General features: G+C 50.2%; 1 protein-coding gene and 1 non-coding gene across 2 annotated transcripts; one reads left to right on the top strand and one right to left on the bottom strand.

The window, feature by feature from the left end:
- Positions 1 to 423: 423 nt before the first annotated feature.
- On the bottom strand, positions 424 to 495 carry TRNAE-CUC (transfer RNA glutamic acid (anticodon CUC)). The gene has a single exon. It is a non-coding gene; the product is annotated as a tRNA-Glu (tRNA).
- Positions 496 to 1,631: 1,136 nt separating this feature from the next.
- LOC144940891 (R-spondin-3-like) lies at positions 1,632 to 12,847 on the top strand. The gene is made up of 6 exons (XM_078867389.1): positions 1,632 to 1,695; positions 5,426 to 5,656; positions 7,047 to 7,244; positions 8,920 to 9,069; positions 11,193 to 11,384; positions 12,328 to 12,847. The coding sequence occupies exons 2-6, from the start codon at positions 5,545 to 5,547 to the stop codon at positions 12,414 to 12,416; spliced, it is 741 nt and encodes a 246-aa protein (XP_078723515.1). The 5' UTR covers positions 1,632 to 1,695; positions 5,426 to 5,544; the 3' UTR covers positions 12,417 to 12,847.
- Positions 12,848 to 14,331: the final 1,484 nt, after the last annotated feature.

Raw genomic sequence — 14,331 nt, 5'->3', positions numbered from 1 at the left:
AGCTGCACGTGACCCAACAGTCTGTTCAAGGCTATATGGGGGATCTTTGTCTTTGCATGCAAGTGATTGACAGCGTTGTTATTCACGGAGGTTGTCTGACTATACTTCATCGCTCTAGGCAGTTAAGATATCACTCGCCACTGGCGTTAGCCGGGAGTGTGATTCGAAGCCAGATTTCTGGATTTGTAGCGCATACTCTTAGTATTTTTACGGTAAAGTCACGTAGGTAAAAAATGAAATTAAAATTAATAAAAGTAATAGAATAATAATAGTATTAATTTTAATTTCATTTTTTACCTACATGGTGACTTTACCGAAAAAACTAAGAGTATGAATCCTTGCAGTCACGAAGCTTCAAAATCTAGAATTTCTAGCGCAGTTTGTTAAAAAAAAAAATGTGTACTTTAAAAAAAAAATACATCGTTCCCTGACCGGGAATCGAACCCGGGCCGCGGCGGTGAGAGCGCCGAATCCTAACCACTAGACCACCAGGGAAGCCACGTTAGGGCAAGTCACACTCCACCACTACCACGTGTGCGAATTGAACTCGCAGTTACTGGCTTTGGGGTCCCCACCACCCTCTTTCTCGGCCAGTGGTTTGCGCAAGACACACAGCAACCTAAGTTGGCGTCCAGGTCACGGCTAACGTGGGTGGCGAGTGGTATCCGAATCTGTCCTGGGCTTTCCCTAAGTCAACTCAGCCTAAGGTGACTTTACCGAAAGAACTAAAGAGTATGGATTCATGCAGTCACGAAAGCTTCAAATCAAGATTCAGCCTAAGGTGTTGAAATGTCAGCGCTGGGGAGACAAAGGCGGCCGGGCGTCGTCCTCTCGTGCGCTGTGCTGGCTTTCACAGATGCTTGCTAACAGCACTTGTCCCAATATTATGATGTGGAGCCTACATGGGGGATCTTTACCTTTTTGTGGAATTATTCTTGGGGGTGGGGGGGGGGCTTTATTCAACAGTGGCAGTCGATGTAACGAAGATTCGATTAATAATCACGATTGCACTTTTGAATCGATAAACTATTTTACACTGCAGTACAGTTAATAGTAGCGGCCTCTAGTGGATGCCGAATTCACGTGAACCTATTATATAACTTACTCGAACCATAAACAGAGTCTGATGCATGCGGTTTGATCCATGAAAAATTTCAGAGCTTAACGAATCGATGTTTAATCAATGTTTAATCGATTCATGGTAACCCCTCTATCCACGAGGGCAGTGTGTTAATCCTGATCATCATTATTTATTCATGACGAATATATTGACAAATTGATTCAAACCACGGCTACGGGACTGACCCCTGCAGAGGCACAATATGCTCCAGATTATATGACGTCATACAGGTACACATTTCGATTATAAAACGCACCCCGCTCCGATTTGCCTTCAAACCCGTGCGTCTCATAATCGCAACAGGAAGGCGTTTACGCGCGTCTCTAATTAACCCATTATCACACACACACACATCTGTGATGCAGGTGAGTGGTGATGACGGGGTGTGATCGGGAGAGGAGGGCGGCGGGGGGGGGGGAATATGCAACACATTAATGATCATCATCATCATCATTAGTTAGGCACGGGTGATATCGCTTGTATATAAATGAAGTCGCTGCTCGCAACTCGTGGCTTCCACGTGGTGGGTTCGTTGGCCATCCAAGTGAGAGACGGAGCCGCGCAGCCAAGTGGAGGTGTGCATCGGCGTCTGGTTTGGTGTGAGAGTGTGTGAGTGTGATTCTGTGAGTGAGTGCGAGTGTGATTCTGTGAGCGAGTGTGAGTCTGTGAGCGAGTGTGAGTCTGTGAGCGAGTGTGAGTCTGTGAGCGAGTGTGAGTCTGTGAGCGAGTGTGAGTCTGTGAGCGAGTGTGAGTCTGTGAGCGAGTGTGAGTCTGTGAGCGAGTGTGAGTCTGTGAGCGAGTGTGAGTCTGTGAGCGAGTGTGAGTCTGTGAGCGAGTGTGAGTCTGTGAGCGAGTGTGAGTCTGTGAGCGAGTGTGAGTCTGTGAGCGAGTGTGAGTCTGTGAGCGAGTGTGAGTCTGTGAGCGAGTGTGAGTCTGTGAGCGAGTGTGAGTCTGTGAGCGAGTGTGAGTCTGTGAGCGAGTGTGAGTCTGTGAGCGAGTGTGAGTCTGTGAGCGAGTGTGAGTCTGTGAGCGAGTGTGAGTCTGTGAGCGAGTGTGAGTCTGTGAGCGAGTGTGAGTCTGTGAGCGAGTGTGAGTCTGTGAGCGAGTGTGAGTCTGTGAGCGAGTGTGAGTCTGTGAGCGAGTGTGAGTCTGTGAGCGAGTGTGAGTCTGTGAGCGAGTGTGAGTCTGTGAGCGAGTGTGAGTCTGTGAGCGAGTGTGAGTCTGTGAGCGAGTGTGAGTCTGTGAGCGAGTGTGAGTCTGTGAGCGAGTGTGAGTCTGTGAGCGAGTGTGAGTCTGTGAGCGAGTGTGAGTCTGTGAGCGAGTGTGAGTCTGTGAGCGAGTGTGAGTCTGTGAGCGAGTGTGAGTCTGTGAGCGAGTGTGAGTCTGTGAGCGAGTGTGAGTCTGTGAGCGAGTGTGAGTCTGTGAGCGAGTGTGAGTCTGTGAGCGAGTGTGAGTCTGTGAGCGAGTGTGAGTCTGTGAGCGAGTGTGAGTCTGTGAGCGAGTGTGAGTCTGTGAGCGAGTGTGAGTCTGTGAGCGAGTGTGAGTCTGTGAGCGAGTGTGAGTCTGTGAGCGAGTGTGAGTCTGTGAGCGAGTGTGAGTCTGTGAGCGAGTGTGAGTCTGTGAGCGAGTGTGAGTCTGTGAGCGAGTGTGAGTCTGTGAGCGAGTGTGATTCTGTGTGTGTGAGTGAGTGTCCGTCGTGATCGACTCTGCCTCAAATGAGCACTGCATCTCGTGCGGTGTGTAAACATCGCCACTGGGGATACAAAGGCGGCCGGGCGTGATGCTGACCACCCACCTCCTCTTGTGCCGTGCCGGCCTTCATAGGTTCACGCTAACCGCCCCAAGGGTCTGCTTCTGCTATAAGGGGGATCTTTGTGTTTTGTTGTGCATCGTGGTAAGTGTCGGGCAAGGTAGTTGTGTGTGTGTGTATACTGTTTTTGAATCGTGAGTACTATACTTTAATGGTAACTATTGGTTATGAAGTTATGACGATGGGGCAGAGTGAGTCGGTTTATGTTTTAAATGAGTTGTACACCCTTGAGGCCGGTGGTGGAAATTTCACATTTCTATGGCGAGGGGGGCGCGTCTTTCGCTGTGTTCAATTCGTGAACTACCCCCACCTCCCCGCTACAAAGTGGTACTCGTTTTGATCGATTCTGCAGAGATGGATGATGGGCGAGGTCAACAGAATCCTGTTGGGGGGGGGGGGGGGTTATCTCCTTCCGATTATGATCCGCTGAGAAGTACAAGATTTCTAATTAAAGAGCATTTAAATGCAGTGCTTTGAAAGTCCACTGCTGGATGACGTCTCCCTCCCACGTCGTGTAGGAACGCGGCGGTTTTCATCTCGATGGGAGTTTGACCATACTTCACCACTCGCCGCGCGTTACTCTAGTGTGGATTCCGAGGTGGCGTGAACAGGGCAGGCTGATGTTACCCGTGACCCCGGGGGAATGGAACTCGTAGCGCAGAGTGCCACGTGACACGCCACTGCTCCCGCACAACAAGGTACATGCCAGAGGTCGCAACCGGGTACCCGATAACCGTACCCTACCCGATACCCGGCTACCCGTACCCGGCCGGGTACGGGTAGCCGTTTGCGACCCTGGTAAGGCCGGGTACGGGTAGGCCGTGAGTCACTGGTGAGTAACCGTTTGTCACTCATTCGGGTAGGGTACGGGTAGGGAACGGGTACTCGGCCGGGTACGGGTACCCATTTGCGACCCTGGTGCGGCCGGGTACGGGTAAGGAATCAAACCCCGTTTGCGACCTCTGGTACATGCCAAGTGGTAATTAACTTCTGTGCTGGAGATGCAAGTTGGGAAGCGGGACAAAGAATATTCCTGAGACACGAGGAGAGGAACGCGTGGGATTGGAGGACGGGCAGTAGTTGGGAAGTCGCTGGGACATATGCACTTTTAAATCTATATTGACAATCGAATGTTTTAAAACTCCTTTGTGTTTAGTCTGTCCTTCCCCCGCACCTCCCTCCGATGAGCACGTTTTGGCTACGCACTGTGCGAAAGAAGTTCAACATACACGCGTTATAGTTGGCTGGCTTTCCATTGTCCGTGTAACGTTAGTAGTCGTTGACTATAGGATGGGGTCGATGGGACCGGTGGTCGAGGCGAACGAAGGAGACGATGTTGATGACCAGGAAGTTACATTTGCGCTTTAATTGGCTCATTCTGTATAATCTCACAGAAGCAGCCTGGGTTCGATTCCTGACCGTGGCGTCGGCCAAATATTCTCAGCTGTCCCATGTTTTTTTTAAATCCTTTATATTAAGTTCGCTTGCTTGCGTGCTTGCTTGCTTGCTTACGACCGTGCAAATCTTTCGGTCGTTTTTAACCCACTTCCCGTGATCCAATCGAGCTGACATTTTGCACACAGACTCGTTGTGCGTGACAATAAATTTTCGTGAAAATTTTTTTCCCAAATTTTACACCGTTTAGGGAAAAATAAATATTTAGTTACCAATTGCTTAATGATGGCAGACAATCATCTGACCCATAGGTGGCAGCCATCTCAAGCCAGAGGACGAGAGGACTCTAGCCTCCACGCATATAAAGGATTTAGAGTGAAAAACTTTGTTTTTACGGGTTAATTTTTTTTACTTGTGATGTTTGGTGTCGTGTCCGACGTTTCGGCTCCACGTGCTGTGAATTTCTTCATCGCTGCACTCTCATTTCATTCATCCGTCTATCCATTCGATGATAGATTTGTTATCCAGATCTTGCTGTGGGGTCTCCATCCAGGTTCACCCGGCCATAGAATAGTCACACCTGGCAAGGTGGTTTGTGAATGGTGGTCCATGAGCATTGGGGAGGAAAAAAAGTCTGGAGTTTTAGGTTTTCCTGGCTAACATCGATACATACATCGGGAATTGGTTGTCCGTCTCTCCACTCTCTTGATCTTGTCTGGTCACGTTCACATGTTTTAATCAGGTGAAAACTCGTAGGAGTCTCATTTGCAGGTAGCCTGTACATGTGTTCATCCATTTATTTTCCAGTCTGTCAGTTCATCTACGCCTGTCTTTTTTTGAGCTGTCCATCTTTGTGCTTATGTATTTGTCCTTCCGTTCACCCGTATAACCGTACCCATCCGTATGTCGGTACAATGCCCATGCGTCCATCTGTCCGGTAATACGTCCGCTTGTCATTTTGTCCACGTGCTCATCTCCCGATTTGTCCTTTCATCTGCCCGTAACGTTAGCCCTCTACCGTTCGTCTACCCGTCCCCTCTCGAGCCTCCGTCCGTCCACGTGAAGACTTTGAGGGCCTCTGTCTGGGCTGCTCTGCACAGTGACCGTGATGAGAGCGACTCGGCACTGAGCAGAGGAGGAGCCGGGAGGAGACCTCCCGTCATCGTCAAACAACGTCGTCTCCGTCGTCGTCGTCCTCGCCACCTCCGTCCTCTTCACGATGAGGCGGCTGCTGGTGCTGACCGTCGCCCTTCTGCTCATCGACTCTGTCGCGCTCGCTGTGGGGTCGCGGGAGGGCACGACGCCGCACCTCCCCTACAGGACCCGGAGAAGTGAGTGTATCCCCTCTCACGAGTTCATCTTGCAACGCAACAATCCTTGTGGGTCCGTCTCACAAGCCCCCAGGTTCCTAGAGCCAGGCACTCGTACGAGTCGTGTACCGCTCGCTGCTAATGCCCGAGGCTCTTTGGCAGTCTGAAGAAGCCTAAAAAAGCTTCGGTGTTGATATACGAGGCTTCGAGCCAAATCAAGCCAGTTTTTTGTATTCTTAATGTTCTCGACGTTAATGCCTGTGACTGGAATCCTCGTAAACAAATCGTTGTCACTCCTCGATCTTGTGGCTTTGCATTAATGCCTGAGATGTGTAGGCCAAGGCATTCTTAGCACTGATAGGGTTCACAGTTCTTGTCGGAGGCTCGTAGAGCCAGGCTAAGGCACGCACCGTTTATTTAGTTCACTCTTCATGCCCGGAGCTTGTACAACAAGAACCGTCACTTTGATTTTTATAATTATGTTTTCGTAGTTTGGGCTCTTGTAGAGTGAGGCTTTGGAATCGCAGTTCAATGTAGATTCGGTGATGTGATCTTTAATCCATCGGTGACCACGTGGGAATCTAACCTACCGGTTGCATCGCTTGCGCGTGACCAATCCCCGCCCCCACGTGTGCTTTCCCATGGCCGTGCGGATGAACCGTGTGTGTCCTGGAGCGGTGGTGCAGCGGTTAGCGCGTTGAGCTACGAACCTTGCGACCCGGCTTCGATTCCCGCTCACGGTCAACACCAGGTGACGATTATCTGAACCGGTCCTGGGCCTCCCCTAGGTCGACTCGGCCTCAAATGAGTACCTGGTGCAGTGTGTAAGCATCGCCACTGGGGAGACTAAAGCGGTCGGGCGTGGTGCTGGCCACCCACCCCCTCGTATACCGTTCCGACCTTCATAGGTGCTCGCTAACAGCACTTGCCCCTACAGTCTGTTGCAGCTATTGCAGCAGGGGGGGGGTGTATCTTCTTGGATCTTTCGGTAAAGTCACGTAGAAGGGAAGTAATAACATAATAAAAATAAAACATAATAAAATAATTCTCACGACGTTTCGGCCACAACGCAAGCAGCCGTCCTCAGGTGAAGACCAGGTCTGTCGGGGAGACAGCGTCTGAATGAAACACCACCACGCTTGGAGCGTATATTTAAGCTGGGTTCATTCAGACGCTGTCTCCCCGACAGACCTGGTCTTCACCTGAGGGGACGGCTGCTTGCGTTGTGGCCGAAACGTCGTGAGAATTATTTTATTATGTTTTATTTTTATTATTTTATTACTTCCCTTCTACGTGATGACTTTACCGAAAGAACCAAGAAGATGAATCCGTGCAGTCACGAAAGCTTTAAATCGTTGGGGTGTGTGTGTCTTTGTCTTTGCCCTGCCCCTGCTGCTGCTGCTGTGACCAGGTCTGTCGGCGGTGAGGCCGCTGCTCTCGTGCCCGCGTGGCTGTTCCGTCTGCTCTGCCGCCAACGGCTGCCTGCTGTGCGCGCCGCGCCTCTTCTTCCACCTGCAGCGAGTGGGCATGCGCCACCTGGGCCAGTGCCTCCTCGCCTGTCCCGCCGGACACTACGGACAGCGCAGCGCCATCGCGCACCGCTGCATGCGTGAGCAGCGCCCACCCACGCTCCTCGAGATACGACCACACCCACGCTCCTCGAGATACGACCCCACCCACACTCCTTGAGATACGACCCCACCCACACTCCTCGAGATACGACCCCACCCACACTCCTGAGATGCACGTCCCCCCTCTTCCTCCAGACGTGTGCCTCCCCCCCACACTCCTCGAGATACGACCCCACCCACGCTCCTCGAGATACGACCCCACCCACGCTCCTCGAGATACGACCCCCACCCACGCTCCTCGAGATACGACCCCACCCACAGTCCTCGAGATACGACCCCACCCACACTCCTCGAGATACGACCCCACCCACACGCCTCTGAGATGCACGTCCGTGTCCCCCCCCCCCCCCTTCCTCCAGACGTGTGCCCCCCCACTCCTCGAGATACGACCCCACCCACACTCCTCGAGATACGACCCCACCCACACTCCTCGAGGATGCACGTCCGTGTCCCCCCCCCTTCTTCCAGACGTGTGCCCCCCCACTCCTCGAGATACGACCCCACCCACACTCCTCGAGATACGACCCCACCCACACTCCTCTGAGATGCACGTCCGTGTCCCCCCCCCTTCCTCCAGACGTGTGCCCCCCCACTCGAGATACGACCCCACGCACACTCCTCGAGATACGACCCCACCCACACTCCTCGAGATACGACCCCACCCACACTCCTCGAGATACGACCCCACCCACACTCCTCGAGATACGACACCACCCACACTCCTCGAGATACGACCCCACCCACACTCCTCGAGATACGACCCCACCCACACTCCTCGAGATACGACACCACCCACACTCCTCGCGATACGACCCAACCCACACTCTGAGATGCATGTCCCCCCTCCCCTCTTCCTCCAGACGTGTGCCCCCCCCCCCCTCCTCGAGATGCGTCCCATTGCAGTGTGCTACATTGACCTGGCGGCCTTCACTGAATTCGCATACCCCGAGCTGCACTGCAGTGTCCTGTACTGGTCTCCACGAGCTTGATTTACACACCCCTGCCTACACCAACCTCCACTTGACTTTGGTGACTCGTGCTGACCAAACCCTCGCTGAACTTCGATTTAAAGCTTTCGTGACTGCAGGGATTCATCTTCTTGGTTCTTTCGGTAAAGTCACGTAGAAGGGAAATAATAAAATAATATAAATAAAACATAATAAAATCAGTTTTTTCGACAGACCTGTTCTTCACCCGAGGGCAGCTGCTTGTGTTGTGGCCGAAACGTCGTGAGAATTATTTTATTATGTTTTATTTTTATTATTTTATTATTTCCCTTCTACGTGACTTTACCGAAAGAACCAAGAAGATGACCTCTGAACTGTGAGCCCTAACCTTTAACCGACATGACCTTGCAGTCCGCACTGCACTCACTTGAACTTCACTTCACCCAGTAGCTCCTCGGCGCTGCCAGCTGCTGTTGGCCGACCTCGGCAAGCGCGCTCTATACTTGTCGGCCTGCCGTGCACGCCTCGCTAGGCGCTTGCCGACACGCCTGCTCGCCATGCCGACCTTACTAGGCACTCGCTAACACTCGCTAACACTCGCTAACACTCGCTAACACTCGCTAACACTCGCTAACACTCGCTAACACTCGCTAACACTCGCTAACACTCGCTAACACTCGCTAACACTCGCCCGCTGTCCACGCAGGCTGCCAGGTCCCGCACTGCGACAGCTGCTTCGGCCACTCGTTCTGCACGCGCTGCTCACGCGGACACTTCCTGCACCGTGGCCGCTGCGGGATCGGCTGTCCCAGCGGACACGAGGGTGACAACCGCACGCAGGACTGTCTCCCCACAGGTACGCTGGGGGCGGGGGGGGGGGGGGAGAAGTGGGGGATATGGACATGGGGAGGTCATTGGGACGAGAGGAACGCGCGCTACCATCTCTGATTATCATGGTTTGGTTACGTACGCCACCTAACCCAAAAACTTTTAATTATGAATAATATTAGTCGCGAAAGCCAAAGTGTTTAAACCAAATTAAGTTAAACTTGCATACATACAACCATATGGAATGACGAGAGAGGACATGGGGGACGCAATGCATGTGGACCCGCCTGCCTGCTCGTACGGATCGCGACACGGGGACCCAACTATTACAGTTACAAACCGAGCCATTGGGATATGGGAAGGGGGGGGGGGTGAACACACACCCAGGTCTGCCCACCGGTATACTGGAGACACGCTGGGGGGGGGGGGGGGTGTCGTTTGTGGAATATTGTGGATAATAAAATAATAAACAGACAAGGGTCTGTTTGACCACGTTAACAAAACCATAAACATCACCACCGCCACCCAGGGCAATTGTTCACCATATAGCCATATTATAGGCCGTTGGGTACAAGTGCGGTTTAGCGAAGATCTATTGATGCCGGTGAGGCACACCAAGAAGTGGTGTGGTCGGTGCCATGCCCGGCCAGTGACCTTTGGCTCGCCAGTGCTGATGTTCACATCCCGTACCAGGTTGTAATTTTAAGGCCGAGTTGACCCAAGGGAAGCCCAGAACTGGTTGAGATGTCACTGCCCACAGAAGTTGGCCATGACCTAGGGGCAAAAGTTGGTAGGGCACCCCTCGCTATTGCTACTACCAAAGATAAAGACAAATATCCCCCGTATAGCCTCAACAGACTGTTGGGGCAAGTGCTGTTAGCGAGCACCTTTTTTTGAAGACCAGAACGTGGTGGGTGGTCGGCACCCCACGCCCAGCCGTCTTTTGTATCCGTAGGGGCAATGTTCACACACCGCACCAGGTACTCATTTGAGGCCGAGTCGACCTAGGGGAAGCCCTGGACGGTTTCCAGAAAATCGTCACTGGTTTTGGCTGCGAATGGGAATCGAAATCTGGTCGCTGGTTCCGAGCGCGGCGTGCTAACCGCTCCACCATCAGCGGTGGCATCGCCAACTTCGACAAACGCCTCGAGTCTTCACAGCCGCGGCTGGTTCGTGGAGTTTGCTCTTGTTGCCTGCATTGCCGTCATCCTTGCCGTGTCCCCCACACGCGAGCCGGCAGCGTCCGTAATGAAATCATAAAGGGGGCAAGGGTTGCTTTCTGCCGTATGAAAGAAAAGTTGACTTTTAGCTCCGAAAGCATTAAGATTCTCTTGGACCAAAGATGTTTTGTTTTCCTATTAGCAATCCCTGGGCTAGTTTCTAACGTGACCAGAGGGTGTCATCAGCAGTGTGTGGCCCGTCTTAAAAAAAAAAAAACCCACCACTGGTCCAAAGTTTATTGCCTAAACTGCAAACTCTGCTGGAAAATATTGGTCCAGAAGGTGCATCGACTGGTGGGAGTGGAATGCTGTTGTCATTTCATGTTGAGAGAGACTCTTGCTTGTTTATGATTTTATTACTGAACGGACGTCTGACACGACCTGCCCACATGTAGTATGGGGAAATTGTGGGTGTGGAAAGGTGTGGGGTTGGTGGGTGGGAGGGGGACACGACTCTGTGAGCACGTGGGTGAGCACTTGGGGGCGGGGGGGGGGCACTGGTGGGGGCGGGGGGGGCACGGGGGCATGAGGGGGACGTGAGTAAACCCTGAAATGATGCACGCTATATTTAAATTTAGTCGCTGTGGAGGTGCTCTCTGCGCGTGGTCGAAATTGGATTGCTGCCTTGGTGTAGGTGAAATTCGTGATTGTTTGCTGTGCTGGTGATGAACTTGGTGTGCTACTCGATGTTGCTGGTTTATTCTGAGGATGACAGCAATTCAGTGGCTGCTGCTACTCTACGATATGCTGCTGAGCCTGATTCTGATGGTTATGATGGTTATGATGATTATTATTGTACTCGTGGTCATGCCACTGCTGACGCTGATGGTGATGGATGCTTCTGAGGTTAATGGGAATGATGCCGGTGGTGGTCGTCTTGGTGGTTTGGCGAGGATGATAATGCTGCTACTGCTGCTGCTTGAACCCCCAGTGGACTGCGAGGTGTCCACGTGGGGGGCATGGTCCGCGTGCGAACGGAGGGGGAGGACGTGTGGCTTCAAGTGGGGGGCCCAGGAGAGGAGACGTGGTGTGACCAGGGCCCCCTCCCCCCAAGGGCAGCACTGCCCGCCACTCCAGCAGGCTCAGCGCTGCCTCGTGCAGCCCAGGTTTTGCCCCGGGGACGGTGAGGATCATTGACAATGGTCGTCGTCATCATCATCCTCGTCATCGTCATCATCGATGACGTCGCCCGCGTTTGATGCAATTGTAATCGTTGATACGATCGGTAGATTTCCATCGTTGTCACCGTTATTGCGTTTCCATTCATCACTGCTGGTATTACATAACCGATGCATTAACACGCGTGTCCTCAACAGCGCTTCATGAAGAATAATCGCCAATGCAATTATACATTGACAACATGCTGTATTGGGTTGTATGTCAGCCTGCTTGCGAAATAGTAATAATATTTGGCATTTATCATGAATACGTTGACCATTATCAACATTATGATACATTTTTAATGTGTAATCTGAGGGCAACGTTACCGCATCGGTTTCAACTTTCACACGTCCACATAATCATTAACATCCACCACACCCGTGCACTTTTATAATTCGGTCGTATATAGAGGCATCTGAATTCAACCGCGCCTCGACATGCGCGCGTGTTTAAGTTTCAAGATTATTAAATTCAAGCCATGTGAGAGTTCGACAGACCAGGCGGTAACCTACGTCCCCTAAATGATGAAAGTCAAAACCAAGCGGAGCAATTAGGTAAATAGCAATCGGAACAAAAAAATTTGCATTCCTACGAGGCATGGAAAGTATTGCTCAAACATAAATCACCGTAAAATCGAAGCAAAATATTAAATTCCCTGCAGCTCCGACAGACTAATCCTGATACAGGTTACAAAACTATGTTTTGTAGAAACGATTAACAAATATAGGCTCCACCCACCCATAGCACTCTTACATGAACAAACAGATTCTATTTAGGATTTGTATAGCACCCTTTTCCAGGGCATGTCATATTAGCATCGGTGTAACCCCCCCCCCCCCCCCCACACGTGCACAAAGAGACGTCGATAACGTATCGTCAATTGCCATCGTTGCCGTGCGTTGCAGAGCTGGGACCGCTAAGGCAGAAGATGCGTTTGGAGCAGAAGAAGAGAAGAGGGTTCACGGTGACGAGGAAATTCGAGGTCGAGCCCTGACATCAACCCTGCCGCAACAACCACAACAACCACCACCACCACCACAATAACCAGCGATGACAAACTGACCAGCGGACAGCACTATGCCAACACCACTACCACCACGAGCGGCATCGTCAAGATTGAAACTGCGTAGGATTTTGCGGTTGTGCCGTTACAGCTCTCTCTCTGGTTTGTTCAAGTCGTACCTCGTGTTGTAGGCCACGATGTCTGACATGTGGTCTCCACGTGCGGCAGAAGAAGTTCCTGGAAACAAAACGTCGGACACTGCACCGAACAACACGCAGTGGAAGAAGACTGCGGCGTGTAAACGTTTCAACACTGCCATTTTTATGTCCGTTTTTCGTTTATAGGATCGTAAAATCCCCCACAGAACAACATGGTCCTTATATTGTGCTCATTGGAGAAAATGTCTTGAACATTTTAGAAAATCTCTGCTGTGATCGTTTAGGTTTTTGTACAAATATTTTTGCTTTTCAGGGTTTATTTGGGTGGGCGCTACAGTGCAAAAAAGTCTGTGCTAGTTGGAGACATGTGAAATAATGTCTAAGTTTTGGCCACGGGGGTTTGTACAAATAGTTGTTTTTGTAAAATCTTTTATTTACGTTAACATTTTTTTTTAGTATTTGGTTTGCCCTACAGTGCAAAAACAAATGAAATTTGCACGAGGTCACGTGGCCTACTTATTGCGAGTGCCCCACTATTTTTGAGTTTTTTATTTTGCGAAAAAAGTTTCTTATTTTTTTTTACATATAAATATTACGACTCTTTAGAATTATTACGGTTAACTGAAGTGGTTATCGTCGCTCGTAAAAAAGGGCGCAAAAATGAAAAAATAAAATTGTTGCAGAAATAAGGGGGTGGAGGGGGTGCATATGGGTTTTTTTTCTTTGCCCGTGTGTCGCAATCGCTGAAATTTGAGAACGCGTTGGTGCGGCCATGGATGTTTGTTTTGGTGGGAGACGCTGCGTCCAATTTTTGAAGATTAATTCGGGTGGCCACGCAGCGCGAGACTTTAAATGCTGCAGGTGTTTGCTTGAAGATTGAGAGCTGCTGCAAATGTGCCTCGGTATAGTTTGTCGCTTGTGCGGGAGTTGCTTTGTGTTGCCTGTTCCCCATGTTGAATGGTGCTGCAGTTTAACTGACATCTGCATTTATTCAATACCATTTTATATGTTTACATTACTGCTTTTTTATTGAAACCAACTTCATGTTTTTTGAATTATTACCACCCTTGTGATGCTTTATTATTACAATATCAATGTTAATTGCAGTTGCGCTGATTTTGACATTTGTATTTTTTACTTATTTATTTGTGTATTTATATTTTCCTTTGGGAACTAATTTAAAAACAGTTTTTATTTGCTACTTACAGCTTCAACATTTTTGTTTGTCATCGCGTTGGTTGATCGTCTTATTGCGTGGTGCAGAATTTGTCTTGAAAAGGGGAGAAGTCAATCAACAACTTTTAAACAAACCAAGACTATCAATTGGACCTAAAAGCAATGACATATTAATCTCAAGTTTTGTTTACAAATTTCAGCAGAAGTGGCATAAATCAATACACAAGTCTGTACCATAACTCTTCCCAAGATTCGGAATCTGCATCTCCTAAATCCTAGAAGTCTCAACTGATGCACCAACCCAAGGCTTGCTAGCTTAGGTTATGGTACGTTTTAATTCGTTTTTTGGCTTGGCAAATTTGATTGTGTATTTGCAGCAATCAGGCATGGCTTGATTAAATAATCCCTTGCAAAGACTACACGTGACTTGGGAGATTTAGTCACAATTCACGAGGAACGAATTTCCACCTTAAAGTCAATGGTGCAATATATTTGTCTCGAGTTGCAACTGTATTATAAACCCACACGTAGCATGTGTTTATGTACACAACACAGCATGTAAGTATATGCAG

Source organism: Lampetra fluviatilis, chromosome 23 (assembly GCF_964198595.1).
Source record: "Lampetra fluviatilis chromosome 23, kcLamFluv1.1, whole genome shotgun sequence".
In the NCBI taxonomy this organism is placed as follows: domain Eukaryota; kingdom Metazoa; phylum Chordata; class Hyperoartia; order Petromyzontiformes; family Petromyzontidae; genus Lampetra; species Lampetra fluviatilis.
Note: the sequence above shows the minus strand (reverse complement) of the source record. Positions and strands in the feature narration are given on the sequence as shown.

Excerpts from the sequence above, each read along its gene's own strand:
- LOC144940891 (XM_078867389.1), top strand. The coding sequence starts at position 5,545 with ATGAGGCGGCTGCTGGTGCTGACCGTCGCCCTTCTGCTCATCGACTCT. Across the intron at positions 5,657-7,046 it reads CCCCTACAGGACCCGGAGAA|GTCTGTCGGCGGTGAGGCCG; the intron begins GTGAGTGTATCC and ends TGCTGTGACCAG. Across the intron at positions 7,245-8,919 it reads CATCGCGCACCGCTGCATGC|GCTGCCAGGTCCCGCACTGC; the intron begins GTGAGCAGCGCC and ends CTGTCCACGCAG.